The 13,484-nt window shown below is 45.0% G+C and overlaps 1 protein-coding gene across 1 annotated transcript in view; it reads left to right on the top strand.

Moving 5' to 3' along the window:
- The window catches only part of NCAPD3 (non-SMC condensin II complex subunit D3), a 55,004-nt gene that overhangs the window by 18,195 nt on the left and 23,325 nt on the right, over window positions 1–13,484 (top strand). The window contains exons 12-19 of the mRNA XM_087706383.1: window positions 159–221; window positions 1,250–1,333; window positions 1,759–1,832; window positions 4,169–4,303; window positions 6,418–6,638; window positions 11,254–11,445; window positions 12,842–12,939; window positions 13,078–13,193. Of these exons, the coding sequence (XP_087562509.1) occupies window positions 159–221; window positions 1,250–1,333; window positions 1,759–1,832; window positions 4,169–4,303; window positions 6,418–6,638; window positions 11,254–11,445; window positions 12,842–12,939; window positions 13,078–13,193 (983 nt within the window). The remainder of the gene's footprint in view (window positions 1–158; window positions 222–1,249; window positions 1,334–1,758; window positions 1,833–4,168; window positions 4,304–6,417; window positions 6,639–11,253; window positions 11,446–12,841; window positions 12,940–13,077; window positions 13,194–13,484) is intronic.

The raw sequence follows: 13,484 nt of genomic DNA, 5'->3' as shown, positions 1-13,484 counted from the left end.
TGATGTAATTTTGAAGCACCACTGAATGCATGGTTGTAAGTCAAGGACTAGCTGTACAATTCCCTGCCATGAAGGGCTTTGAGGTTTTTTGCTGCTCGGGCGTGAAATTCACAAGTAAAAAAGAGTAACTCATCCTTTTCATTTCTTTTCCTCTGCAGCCGCTTGTTCTTCGGTCATGGATTCAAACATCCCTGCTGAAACATTCCTAACCAATGTGGAAAGTAAGTAGTCTAGACCACGGGTCTAGCTAAGTTTTGCAGATCTCGGCCTAGCAGCTCTCCAAGCCAGATTAGGTCTGTGACTGTAAATCCTCCCAAGCCAGATTAGGTCTGTGACTTTAAATCCTCCCAAGACAGATGAGGTCTATGACTGTAAATCCTCTCAAGACAGATAAGGTCTGTGACTGTAAATCCTCCCAAGCCAGATAAGGTCTGTGACTGTAAATCCTCCCAAGCCAGATAAGGTCTGTGACTGTAAATCCTCCCAAGACAGATAAGGTCTGTGACTAAATCCTCCCAAACCAGATAAGGTCTGTGACTGTAAATCCTCCCAAGCCAGATAAGGTCTGTGACTGTAAATCCTCCCAAATCAGATAAGGTCTGTGACTAAATCCTCCCAAACCAGATTAGGTCTGTGACTGTAAATCCTCCCAAGGCAGATAAGGTCTGTGACTGTAAATCCTCCCAAGCCGGATAAGGTCTGTGACTGTAAATCCTCCAAAGACAGATAAGGTCTGTGACTGTAAATCCTCCCAAACCAGATTAGGTCTGTGACTGTAAATCCTCCCAAGCCAGATTAGGTCTGTGACTGTAAATCCTCCCAAGCCATGTAAGGTCTGTGACTGTAAATTTTTCCAAGCCAGGTAAGGTCTATGACTGTAAATCCTCCCAAGCCAAATTAGGTCTGTGACTGTAAATCCTCCCAAACCAGATAAGGTCAGTGACTGTAAATCTTCCCTTGAAAGACTTTGCTGGATGTGAATGAGCAGAATTCACAGGAAATTAATAAAAGGAGCTTCTGTCGGGACAAGAAGTCTGCTTCAGGCTCTTGAGAAGCCTAGGTCAGAACAACAGTGGAATAAACACAACATTGGTTGTCTTTCTGAGGCTGCGGACTCATATTTGTTCCTACACCTTTTTGAGAATTTCCCCCAGTTGGGTAATCCCTGCCTACTCCTGTGAGCAATAAAACTCCTTGCCTCGATTCCGCGGTTTTCTGAAATAACTTACTGAGGGGGCTTCTTTTAAAGGTCGGACCAGCCATCAGCTGAAGACATTCCCCACCTTCAAAACCATCGAAGTGACCCACGAACGGGACTCCCCCGAGTTTGACGGTACGCCGGTTTTAAAATGGGGGATGAAAGGGTGGGGGAGCGCATCCCACACATATCTTCAACTAGAGCCGGATCTCAGATTTCTACAGCAGGCTTGTGAGACGTGCCCCTAGTTGGAGAATGTGATTTATGACACAGACCGAGGGGAGGGAAGAAACAGGGTCAAAGTTCAGCCATAATTAAAACGAGGTCAGATCTCACTGCCGAAATGCTGTTCCTAATAAATGACTGGGTTTCTTTTGAAACTTGGGTTGAGGCTCATGAATCAATTAGGGCATCTTTCGGAAACCTGAAAATTGGGTTTCAGGGCTGGAAGTCGCCCGCACTGTCTGAGAAAACGTTAAATGCTTCTGATGCTCAGTTGAGTACCTGGCAGTTTTGAGACATCTCCATTCTCTTCCCCCCCACTTCCCCCCATTCAACAGGAAAAGAAATCATGGCCATCCTGAGGCAGAGAGCGATAGACGAGAAGACCAATGTGAGGAAATCGGCCCTCCAGGTAAGTATCTCACCTCTTCTGCTCTTCTCCAGGCGGATCAGGGTTCTTTAAAAGGAACTTCATATAACAGAACATAAAAACCTGCAAGAGGGTACAATTTTTCTCTGGTTTAACAGCAGCCATTGTGGCAGAGGCAAAATAAATGGAATAGAATAGGAATAGGAATAGAATTTAGAATGGAATAGAATGGAATGGAATAGAATAGAATATAGTAAATAGAGAAGAGAAGGGAATGGAATAGAGAATGGAATAGCAATAGCAATAGCAGTTAGACTTATATGCCGCTTCATAGGGCTTTCAGCCCTCTCTAAGCGGTTTACAGAGTCAGCATATTGCCCCCAACAATCCGGGTCCTCATTTCACCCACCTCGGAAGGATGGAAGGCTGAGTCAACCCTGAGCCGGTGAGATTTGAACAGCCGAACTGCAGAACTGCAGCCAGCTGAAGTAGCTGCACTCTAACCACTGCACCACCTCGGCTCTCGGCAAAAGAATATAACAGAACAGAACAATGAATGGAATGGAATACAATAGAATAAATATAGTAAATAGAGAAGAGAATTGAATGGAACAGAACAGAATAGAAATCTTTATTGACCAAGTGTGATTGGACACACAAGGATGGGGTTGGTTTGCTCAACCCAACCCACTGCGCCATCATAGCTACAATTTTTCATTGATTCCTGCCTAAGGGTGGGACTAGAATTCCCCGTCTCCTGCTCTCTGGGCCATCACTGTCCCATTACAGCTACAATTTTTCATTGATTTTACTAGCCACCTATCTCTTTGTGCTCCCTTGGTCCATCAATTGGAGGCAAGTATCTCAGTTCAGTGGTTGTGATGCCACTCCTTTATTTTTTTACCCCTGCAGTATTCTGGCTTCAGCTGCCGTTGAGCAGAGTTAATGGCTAACATTTGAATCCTGCTGTTCCATCACCTGCTAGAGAATAAATCTGGAATCTCTGCAAAATGCAGATGTTCATTACTTTCATTACTGCCATCCTTCTTCCCTCTGCCTCCTCTTCATTTACTCCTTAATTTGCAACTAAATGTGTATAAATTCATAACCGCCGTTCCTCATGGGCCATATGTCTAAATCAGCCCAATTGTTCTCTATATCGAAAATTCCCCTCCCTGAATGTGGCAGTGAGTGAAAAACGATGGGCAGGAGGGGGAGGGGGGGGGAAACGTGACCTTAACTTAGGCAAGTACTTGTTCTCCTGCCGAGAGATTTATTACTAGGTAATGAAAAACGTAAGCTTGAATAAATCACTTTTCAACATTTTAAACCCACCCCGTGTTTGGAATATTTATAGGGGCATAATTAATTTGGATGGCGAGGTAATGAATCAGCACCCATCTGAATGCAAAACAAAATGGCACAAAATCCTGTTTTCCATGAATATTGTAGATTTCGGTAGTTTATTTATGGTCTGGATGCAGCCCTCCCCACAATTGGCAAGAAAGAGAGGTGGCCTTTATAACGGCTACAGAATTATATATCAGCAAGAGCTTTATAACGGCTACAGAATTATATATCAGCAAGCCCCCTTTTGGAGTACTGTGGAGCCATTACCATGGAAACTTCTCTGCACTGTACAGTAAAAGCTATTTTACGGCAAAAGCTATTTTACGGCAGTACAGTAGAAGCCGTTTTAAGGCACAACAGGCTATATCTTAACAGAACACCCCCCCCCCCAAGGGGGTTAGGGGTGTCACCCCCACAGTGTTTTTTTCCAGAGAGTAAGTCATCTGTGTACCAAGTTTGGTTGAAATTGCTCGAGGCATTCCAGAGTTATGCTGGAACACACAAACACACGCACCCACAGAGAGCCATTTTTAGATAGATGATAGATAGATAGATAGATAGATAGATAGATAGATAGATAGATAGATAGATAGATAGATAGATAGATAGATAGATAGATGATAGATAGATAGATGATAGATAGATAGATAGATAGATGATAGATAGATAGATAGATAGATAGATAGATAGATAGATAGATAGATATGGATGGATGGATAGATAGATAGATAGATAGATAGATAGATAGGAGATAGATAGATAGATAGATAGATAGATAGATAGATAGATAGATAGATAGATAGGAGATAGATAGATGATAGATGATAGATAGATAGATAGATAGATAGATAGATAGATAGATAGATAGATAGATAGATAGAAGATGGATGGATAGATAGATAGATGATAGACAATAGACAGACTGACTGACTGACTAGATAGATAGATGGATAGATAGATGGCTACAACTGGGGAAAACCTATCTCTTTCCCATCACCACCTCTTTCCCTCTGTTGTTGGATGGCCAGGTGTTGACCAGCATTTTGAAGCACATGGTGGTCCCATCCACCTCAGAAGACCTGTCCACCATCCAGGATCGTTGTCGTGATCCAGCGATCTCCGTGAGAAAGTTAGCGCTGCAGTCTATTACGGAGCTCCTACAGGTAACGTGGCACCTTTTGACCCCCTTCTTAGCCTTCCCTTCCCCCAAATCCTAGGAAATTATACTAAATCCTTGGGATTTGAGGCCCAAGGTGTTTTAATGGAGCCCCTTTCCTAGCTATATTGAAGGCGCCTGAAGTTTCTTCAGCTACTGTGCGTTTTTACTTTTTTTACGTGTTTCGTATTTAAACTTTATTTTGAAGTTTTGCCCTACCCAAGATCATAGATACGAAGTGGGCAGCCTTTTAGAACATAGAATCTGGGTTGGAAGGGACATCAGAGGTCCTCTAGCCCAACCCTCTGCTCAAGGCAGGAGACCTTATACCATCCCTGTTGTGGCTCGGCAGGAGCTGTTGGAGCTGCCACCAGACTCCGACAGTGAGGGGTCTTATGAGTCGGCCCTGGAGGATGCGGAGGACCCTGGATAGGGTTCCGACTCCGAGCAGGGCGCAGAGAGACTGGTTGGTCACCAGGTGGCACCTGAGCCTTGGATCAGTGGGGAGGAGACAAAAGAGAATGATCCAGAAACAACAGTGAGTTGTTCCGGGATGCACGCCATCGAAGGGCTACTCGGCGTCAAGAACAACTACGTAATTATAGGAGGTAATTACGCTCAGCTGTTGCTCATTAAGATCCTCTCCTGATTATAAAAGAGACTGCTTGTGCCATGCCCTTCTTGCAGAAGTCAACGTTAGGGGCTAACGAGAAACAAACTTGGCAAGCTGGATTGCTGCCAGAGTTTGTTTGCTTTGCTGCCAAGATTTGTAGGACTTGCTGCCAGAGTGCTTATCTCTTTGTTTATTTTGGGCTTGCAGCCAACGAGAGTCTGGACTGATTAAAAAACATTCTCATTTACGTTTGTCTTGGCTTTCGTTCCTGGACGGAGGAGGGGAGTCAGAACACATCCCTATCAAGTATAAATTGAAGGAATGAATCGATCCGTTAATCCATACTCTTGATCACCTCTGTTTCTAATGGTTCTGACTCCCAGAGATGTATGACTCAGCACTGGTTTAAGAAGACACACTTTCTGCTGTAGTTCTGTGAGCTTCTGGTTTGTCAATTAGAGGAGCCCTTGGACGGGTCCATCGTGGCTATCAAGAACAGTGGTGTGCTGAAGACCCACAATGGAATGCACCCCTCCACCTGCGCATGCATGCGTGACACACAGACACACCCGTGTGCGGGGAAGCCTGGGAAGGGCAAAAACGGTCTCCTCTGGCCCTCTGGAAGGCCGAAAATCAGCTGGCTGGCGCATGCATGCGCACCATAGCTGAGGGCTGGTGTGCCGGCAAATATGGCTCTGCGTGCCACCTGTGGCACACATGCCATGGGTTCGCCATCACGGCTCTAGAAAGAGTGCAGAGAAGAGCAACCAGGATGATTATGGGACTGGAGGCTAAAACATACGATGAACGGTTGCAATAGCAATAGCAGTAGACTTATATACCGCTTCATAGGCCTTTCAGGCCTCTCTAAGCGGTTTACAGAGAGTCAGCATATTGCCCCCAACAATCTGGGTCCTCATTTTACCCACCTCGGAAGGATGGAAGGCTGAGTCAACCCTGAGCCGGTGAGATTTGAACCGCTGACCTGCTGATCTAGCAGTAGCCTGCAGTGCTGCACTTAACCACTGCGCCACCTTGCAGGAACTGGACATGGCTAGTCTAGTGAAGACAAGGACCAGAGGAGACAGGAGAGCATCTTCCAATATTTGATGGGCTGCCATAGAGAGGGGGTCACCCTGTTTTCCAAAGCACCCGAAGGCCAGATAAGGAGTAATGGATGGAAACTGAACAAGGAGAGATTCAACCTAGAAATAAGGAGGAATTTTCTGACAGTGAGAGCAATCAATGCATGGAACAGAAGTTGCCTTTGGAAGTTGTGGGAGCTTCATCACTGGAAGCTTTCAAGAGGAGACTGGACTGCCATCTGTCAGAAATAGTGTAGGATCTCCTGCTTGGGTGGGGGGATGAACTAGATGGCCTTCAAGGTTCCTTCCAACTCAGGTAATTTGTTAAATCTCAGCATGAGTCGCCATGCGCGGCCATATAAATTTCCTAACATCAAAACAAACTAAATCGAGCTTTCTAACCAACGTCTCTTCCTCTTACAGTCGCAACCGAAGAACCTGCTGATGCAGAAGGCCTGGCTGATGGGAGTCATCCCCGTCGTTATGGACTGCGAGACCTCTGTGCAGGAGAAAGTCCTAGAGTGCGTGGATCACCTCTTGCTCCAGCAAATGAAGCCTTGCCATAAATTCACCCATCAAGACAAGGGCCAAGTGCTGGCCTGGGATCTCCTTACGTTGCTCACAAAAGAGAGTCAGGAGCTGAGGTAGGTTTTCTTCCGACTGCCTGCGCCGAGAACCCTCCCCTCTAATCTTACGCACCATGTCCCGAAGGTGCTTTTGTTAAAAAAATATTTTTTTAAAAAAATGATTTTCTATTAAATACATTTCTTAGTGATTTTGTTTTGAAAAGTTTTTCATTTTATTTTTCCATCACTTCTCTTACATCATTAATCTTACAGTGTGTCATCTGGGTACAGTTTTTGTGTCATATTTAACAGTCACAGCCGAGGTGGCGCAGTGGTTAGGGTGCAGTACTGCAGGCCACTTCAGCTGACTGTTATCTGCAGTTCAGCGGTTCAAATCTCATCGGCTCAAGGTTGACTCAGCTTTCCATCCTTCCGAGGTGGGTGAAATGAGGACCCAGACTGTGGGGGTGATATGCTGACTCTGTAAACCGCTTAGAGAGGGCTGAAAGCCTTATGAAGCGGTATATAAGTCTAACTGCTATTGCTATCATTTTAATGTATTTTATCTTGCCTTTACATTTACCTTTCAATGACCTTTTAATTCCATTCCTTCCCCCATAGTTCTACACCCCCCCTAATTATTCAGTTTTCTATTTCTTTTTGCCTATATTCATTTTCTATCCAATGATAAAAGTATCCCCGTATCTTATAATACTCTGATTCTTCCTTCTCTTTAACTGCCAATTTTAATCTATTCATTTCTGCACAGTCTTACATTTTTTTTAATTACCTCTCCCTCTGAGGAATTTTTTCCCATTTTCCAATTTCTTAGTGCTGAATAAACATCGTGTTGCCTGGGTGTATAATTTGCTTAACAATACAAATTTACAATACAAAATAAAAAAAATGGCAAATAGCAAATCTAGACAGCATACTAAAAAGCAGAGACATCACCCTGCCAACAAAAGTGTGTATAGACAAGGCTCTGGTTTTCCCAGTTGCAATGGATGGCTGTGAAGGTTGGACCGTAAGAAACGCTGAGTGCCAAAGAATGGAGGCCTTTGAACTCTGGTGCTGGAGAAGACTCCTGCATTGAGTCCCTTGGACTGCAAGTCCATCAAACCGGCCAGTCTTAGAGGAGATCAACCCTGACTGCTCTTTAGAGGGCCAGATCCTGAAGAGGAAACACAAATACTTTGGCCACCTAATGAGAAGGAAGGATTCCCTGGAGAAGAGCCTCATGCTGGAACGATGGAGGGCAAAAGAAGAAGAAGGGGACGACAGAGAAGGAGGTGGCTGGATGGAGTCACTGCTGGTGTGAGCTTAAATGGACTCCAGAGGATGGTAGAGGACAGGAAGGCCTGGAGGAACGTTGTCCATGTGGTTGCAATGGATCGGACACGACTTCGCAACTAACAACAACAACAATTTTACATTCTTATTCTCGGCTCCTTTTTTCCAACCATTGGTCAAATAGATTCCATGTTTGATAATATTCTATATCTTCTTTCTGTTTCATTTTCAGTCTATCCATTTCTGCACAATCTAGTATCTTTCTGACTATCTCTTCATCTTGCGGTGCATCTTCATTTTCCCATTATTGTGCGAATGTAATGCTCGCTGCCGAAACCCCTCTCCTCTAATGTTAACGCACAATGTCTCAAAGGGGCTTTTTCAAGAGGCAGCCGGACTCCCTTTGTTTTTTCTTCCGCCGTGCCTCATTCCTGTAGTATCTTCCTACTTAATGACAAAACCGAAGGCAAAAAACCCTCTACGTCTTGATAAAGAAAGAGAGTAGAGAGTTTCAGCATCAGAAGCTGAAGGTTGGGAGAGGGTCAGAGTTAAGTCTTCAAGACTGCTATTGGCCTGTCCTTGTTTTTTTTAATATTTATTAAGTTATAGAGTATTATAAAATACAGTATACAAAAGTAAATAGAAGAGCAGTGAGTGGGGAGGGGAAAAGGGGAAGAGAAGTGAGGAAAGAGGGTGTTATGGCTCAGCGCAGCTGACAGAAGAGTCGGACTGTGAGAAGGTTGGGGAGGAACATGGCCCAGTCTTGGGGGCTGAGGAAAGCTCAGACGAGGGCTCTGCGTCAAAGGCAGAGAGGGAGCGAGACAACAGTGAGGCAGAAGAACAGCTGGAGCCTGTTCCCAGTGTGTGCATGCGCAGAGCTGCCAGAAGACAAGAACAACTAAGAAAACAGGATAGACTTAATAGTAAAGCCACACCTTGGTGGTGATTGGCCCCTCCCATAGGAAACAAAAGAGGAGCGAATGGGGAGGGGGCTTTTGCAAGAAACAATTTGTTCCTTCAGTTGTTTCAAGAGTGGAAAGTTCTGTGTGTGACTTTAAGAGACTCTGTGCCAAGTTTTGCCTTGCCCTGCGTTCAGAAACTAGTTATCTGGCAGCGCTCCAAACGAGATAAGGTGCGTGTGGATAAACATTCCTCTGAAAGACTGTTTGCTAAGCCTTGCTGACTGTGAATGAAAGGAATTCACAGCCGTGTGAATAAAAGAGGTGTTGCAGGGACCAAGACTTTGCTTCTTGCTTTCTAAGGAAACCTGGCTCAGAACAGAGGGGGTGGGGGAGAAGCATTGACATCTGACTCCCTCTCTTACAGTAAGATAAGGCGTTAACATAAAATCACAGCTTTTTACTTTTCCATAATAGTATAAACAAGTCATTTCTGTAAAGATCTATCTAACCGGTAAAACCCAAAATCGGAGTTTCATTCTTTTCCACACCAAGCACGAAGTTCAGAAGTGGTTTCCATGTGGAAACAAGTACTTAAGTTCTTTCCTTTAATCAAAGAGGTCAGTTTTGCCATTTCCACAAACTCCATCCGCTTCTAAAACTGTTCTTCCACGCTAGGAATCGAAGTGTCCTTCCATTTTTGCACAGACCCTTGTTTTCTTAATGAACAAAGATGGCTGAAGGCTCATTGGAAATTTCCCTTCCCTCCTTCGGAGAATATTCATCATCACGACCACTCAGCTTGTTTCTCTGCCTGCAATTACGAGCATTTATTCCATCGTCTCTCTCTCTCTCTTTCTCTTTTTCCTTCTTCAGATTTTACAGGAAGCAAAATAAGGGGCGAGGTGCCACTTCTGGAATGACAGGAACATATGCTGAATCCAAAACAGCATCTGTTTATTAGTCAATAGCGTGTAACAGCTTCTGAAATAGAACATGTTGTGTTAGGATGGATGATACCATCACCAGTCCTAATTTTGGCCCGTGGATGAGACACTTGGAATTTTTACATTGCTTGGAAGGTTTCTGAATCATTTTCATATTTTTCGTCCTATTTTGAGACAAGTGGAAATGTATGCGGGAGGAAGACAGGTTTTCGGCACGGAGGAATAGACACTTTTGAAGATGAAAGGGTCACAGGTGACACATGAGAAAGATGAAGGAACTAAATCCAGATAGTGCTTAGTCATTTAAAAAAAAAGTGTAGAAAACTTCTGATGTCGTTGCGGCTCGCCAGCAGAGCTGGCAGCCGATTCGGACAGTGAGGAGGGTTGGGGAGGAAGATGGGCCAGTCCTGGAGTCTGGGGAAGGCTCGGATGAGGGCTCTGTGTCGGAGGCAGAGGGGGAGCCAGAGCCGTACACCAGTTATCAGCTGCCTTCAGAGTCAGACATCAGCGAGGCAGACAAACAGCTGAAGCCTCTAGTTTGTGAACCCTAAACTTTGGATACTATGCATTAGCAATAGCACTAAGGCTTATATGGCACTTTACAATAGCAATAACAGTTAGACTTATATACCGCTTCATAGGGCTTTCAGCCCTCTCTAAGCGGTTTACAGAGTCAGCATATCGCCCCCACAGTCTGGGTCCTCATTTCACCCACCTCGGAAGGATGGAAGGCTGAGTCAACCTTGAGCCGGTGAGATTAGAACCGCTGAACTGCAGATAACAGTCAACTGAAGTGGCCTGCAGTACTGCACCCTAACCACTGCGCCACCTCGGCTCTACAACCCTCTCTGAGTGGTTTACAAAATCAGCATCTTTCCCGTCTGCCCCTCAAACAACAACAACAACCTGAGTCCTCATTTTCCCGACCTCGAAAAGATGGAAGGCTGAGTTAACCTTGAGCCCATCAGATTCAAATGAAGTTTGAGTTGCAATACTACATTCTAAGGAACGCGGTGGCACAGGGGCTAAGACGCTGAGCTTTGTTGATCAGAAAGGTCGGCAGTTCGGCGGTTCGAATCCCTAGTGCCGTGTAACGGAGTGAGCTCCCGTTACTTGTCCCAGCTCCCGCCAACCTAGCAGTTTGAAAGCACGTAAAAAATGCAAGTAGAAAAATAGGCACCACCTTTGGTGGGAAGGGAACAGCGTTCCGTGTGTCTTCGGCGTTTAGTCATGCCGGCCACATGACCAGACCGTGCTGGCTCTTTGGTTTGAAATGGAGATGAGCATCGCCCCCTAGAGTCGGAAATGGCTAGTACTTATGTGCAAGAGGATTTATTAAAATAAGCTTGCTTCATTAATCAACCTCTTTTCATGCATCTTAATTTTTTTTAAAAAAGGTTGCAGTTTCTCTGGACAAAACGAACAGCCAGCTAATGGAGTTTGGCTTTCTTGCAACAGCAAAATTCAATGTCGTTCAATCCACCAAATCAAAAAAAGTCCCCTTCACCCCCTTATGATTGATTGTTCTCTCTCCCCCCCCCCTCTCTCTCTCAGCCGCTATTTAAGCAAAGCTTTCCACATTTTGGCTCAGAAGAACAAATTCTCCTCTTCGTTCATTAACGGCATCATCTCCCATACCGAAACCGAGCGTGCCGCAGCTGCTTGGATGTTATTGGCAAAAGTGGCTGGTTCCTCGCCCAAGTTGGACTATTCCAAAATCATTGACGCCTGGGACAGCATCAGCAGGTGAGCGAAATCTGGCACAAAAGTGGGGAGTGAGCATACAGCTGGAGTTCAAGTACTTCTTCTGGTTTTGCCCTAGCACTGGGATCTGTTGGAAGAAATCTCCATCTGGTTCAGTTCCATGTGGGGAGAAAGACACTGGAAACATGGTGGCAGGATGGAAGGATGGTTTATAGATGAACGGGACTACATGGACTTGAGGTCCTGGGCAGCTGAGCACATGGAGTGGAGAAGGAGGGTTATTTATAGCCTCTCTTGGGCTTTGCCCTTGAGCTTCCTGTTCCTGTGGCAAGGGCATGTATTCTATTGGTTGCTGTCAGACTCCCATGGAGCTATGCAGGGATTAGAGCTGATTTTGTAGGTTATCTGACTCAAGCTTGGTTGAAACTTGGGCTGATGCAATGCAGTTCCTATTGTGGCTGAATGGCTTTGCCCTGAAGAATAATCCCACCACCCTAGATCTGAAGATCTTTTGTTTCGTAGATAAACTGGCCCAATCCTTCTCCATGGACACCAGATATATGCTGGGGAGTAGGGAGCTGAGGTTTCTGTCTTTAGAAACATGTTTCTCCTTTAGGGAAAATATAATATTCCGCTTTTTTTATCTATCTATCTATCTATCTATCTATCTATCTATCTATATCTATCTATATATCTATATATCTATAGATTAAAAAAGCGGAATATTATATACATACATACATACATACATACATACATACATACATACATACATACATATATATATATATATATATATATATATATATGGCTCCCTCTGTGTGGGTTTATGTTCCAGCATAACTCTGGAATGCCTCGAGCAATTTCAACCAAACATGGCATCCGGGTGACTTACTCTCTGAAAAAAAATACTGTGGAGGCAATACACCCCTAACACCCCTCAGTGTGTGTGTGTGTTCTGTTAAGATACAGCCTGTTGTGCCTTACAATGGCTTCTACCGTACTGCCGTAAAATGGCTTTTACTTACTCCACAAGGGGGCTCCCTCTGGTAAGGAGGAAAATCCAACATTAGAAATTACGTTTGGTCTGGATATTTCCCCCCCTCTCCCCCTATAAATAGATACCAGGGCAACGCCAGGTTATCAGCACTAGTATTTCCTAAAATAGTTCATTCTTCTAAGAGAGGTGGTTGCTAACTTTACAGGTCTTTAAGACTTGTGGACCAACTCCCAGAATTCCTAAGCCCGGCTGAAGAATTCTGGGAGTTGAAGTTCACAAATCCTGAAGTTTGGGGAACCCTGGCCTAGCATGTTGACCCCAGCCATTGGTTTACGGCCCAGGATCAAATGAGCCATGGCGCAACATGTGAATCCAGTTGCTTTCATTCATGGGTGAGAAGTGGGGCCAATCATCACTTCCTTCTTCTCCATTTCCCAGGCAGCCCGAAGCCAACCTGGAGACCATGGTGCACATCCTCAGCGTGATTGGAAGTGTTGCCAGACACCTGCCCAGCAGCACCCAGAGCAGGCTAATGAGTGAGGGCTCACTGGACAGTCATTTGGGGAGGGGGAAGCGACGGTCTCTCTTATGCCGTCTTCTTTGTGGTGAGAGGGAAGGACTGTTTATGCGCCCCAACACCCATTTACTCCGGGGGGTCTGGCCTTCTTTTGCAGATGATCTCAACTGTTGGCTGCAGGACTTCCAGTGTCCTTTGGAGGTGATCAGTTCCGCTATCGAGACTCTGCAGAAGCTTAGCCAGGCCATCACAGATGCCCCAAAGGAGATGCAGGTGAGACACAATGCGTCTTCTTCAAAACCATGGATTTTATCTCCCAAGGCTGCTTTTCTCAGGAAGCAACTGGGCTTCGTTGTTTTTTCTTTCGAAGATGTTTCGCCTCTCATCCAAGAAGCTTCTTCAGCTCTGACAGGATGGTGGGGAATGGAAGGATTTATATTCCTTGCAGGCAGTTGGTCCTTTGCATCCTTTTAAAGGGTATGCCAGTCAGGTGGAGGTAGATCTCCCAAGACTGAGGCTGGATAACTTAATCTGCCCTAGACACAGCCATCCTCCTAGCCACAA

This window comes from Thamnophis sirtalis, unplaced genomic scaffold (genome assembly GCF_051295495.1).
Source record: "Thamnophis sirtalis isolate CommonGarterSnake01/CBP01778 unplaced genomic scaffold, rThaSir2_p1.2 scaffold_2, whole genome shotgun sequence".
NCBI lineage: Eukaryota > Metazoa > Chordata > Lepidosauria > Squamata > Natricidae > Thamnophis > Thamnophis sirtalis.
Note: the sequence above shows the minus strand (reverse complement) of the source record. Positions and strands in the feature narration are given on the sequence as shown.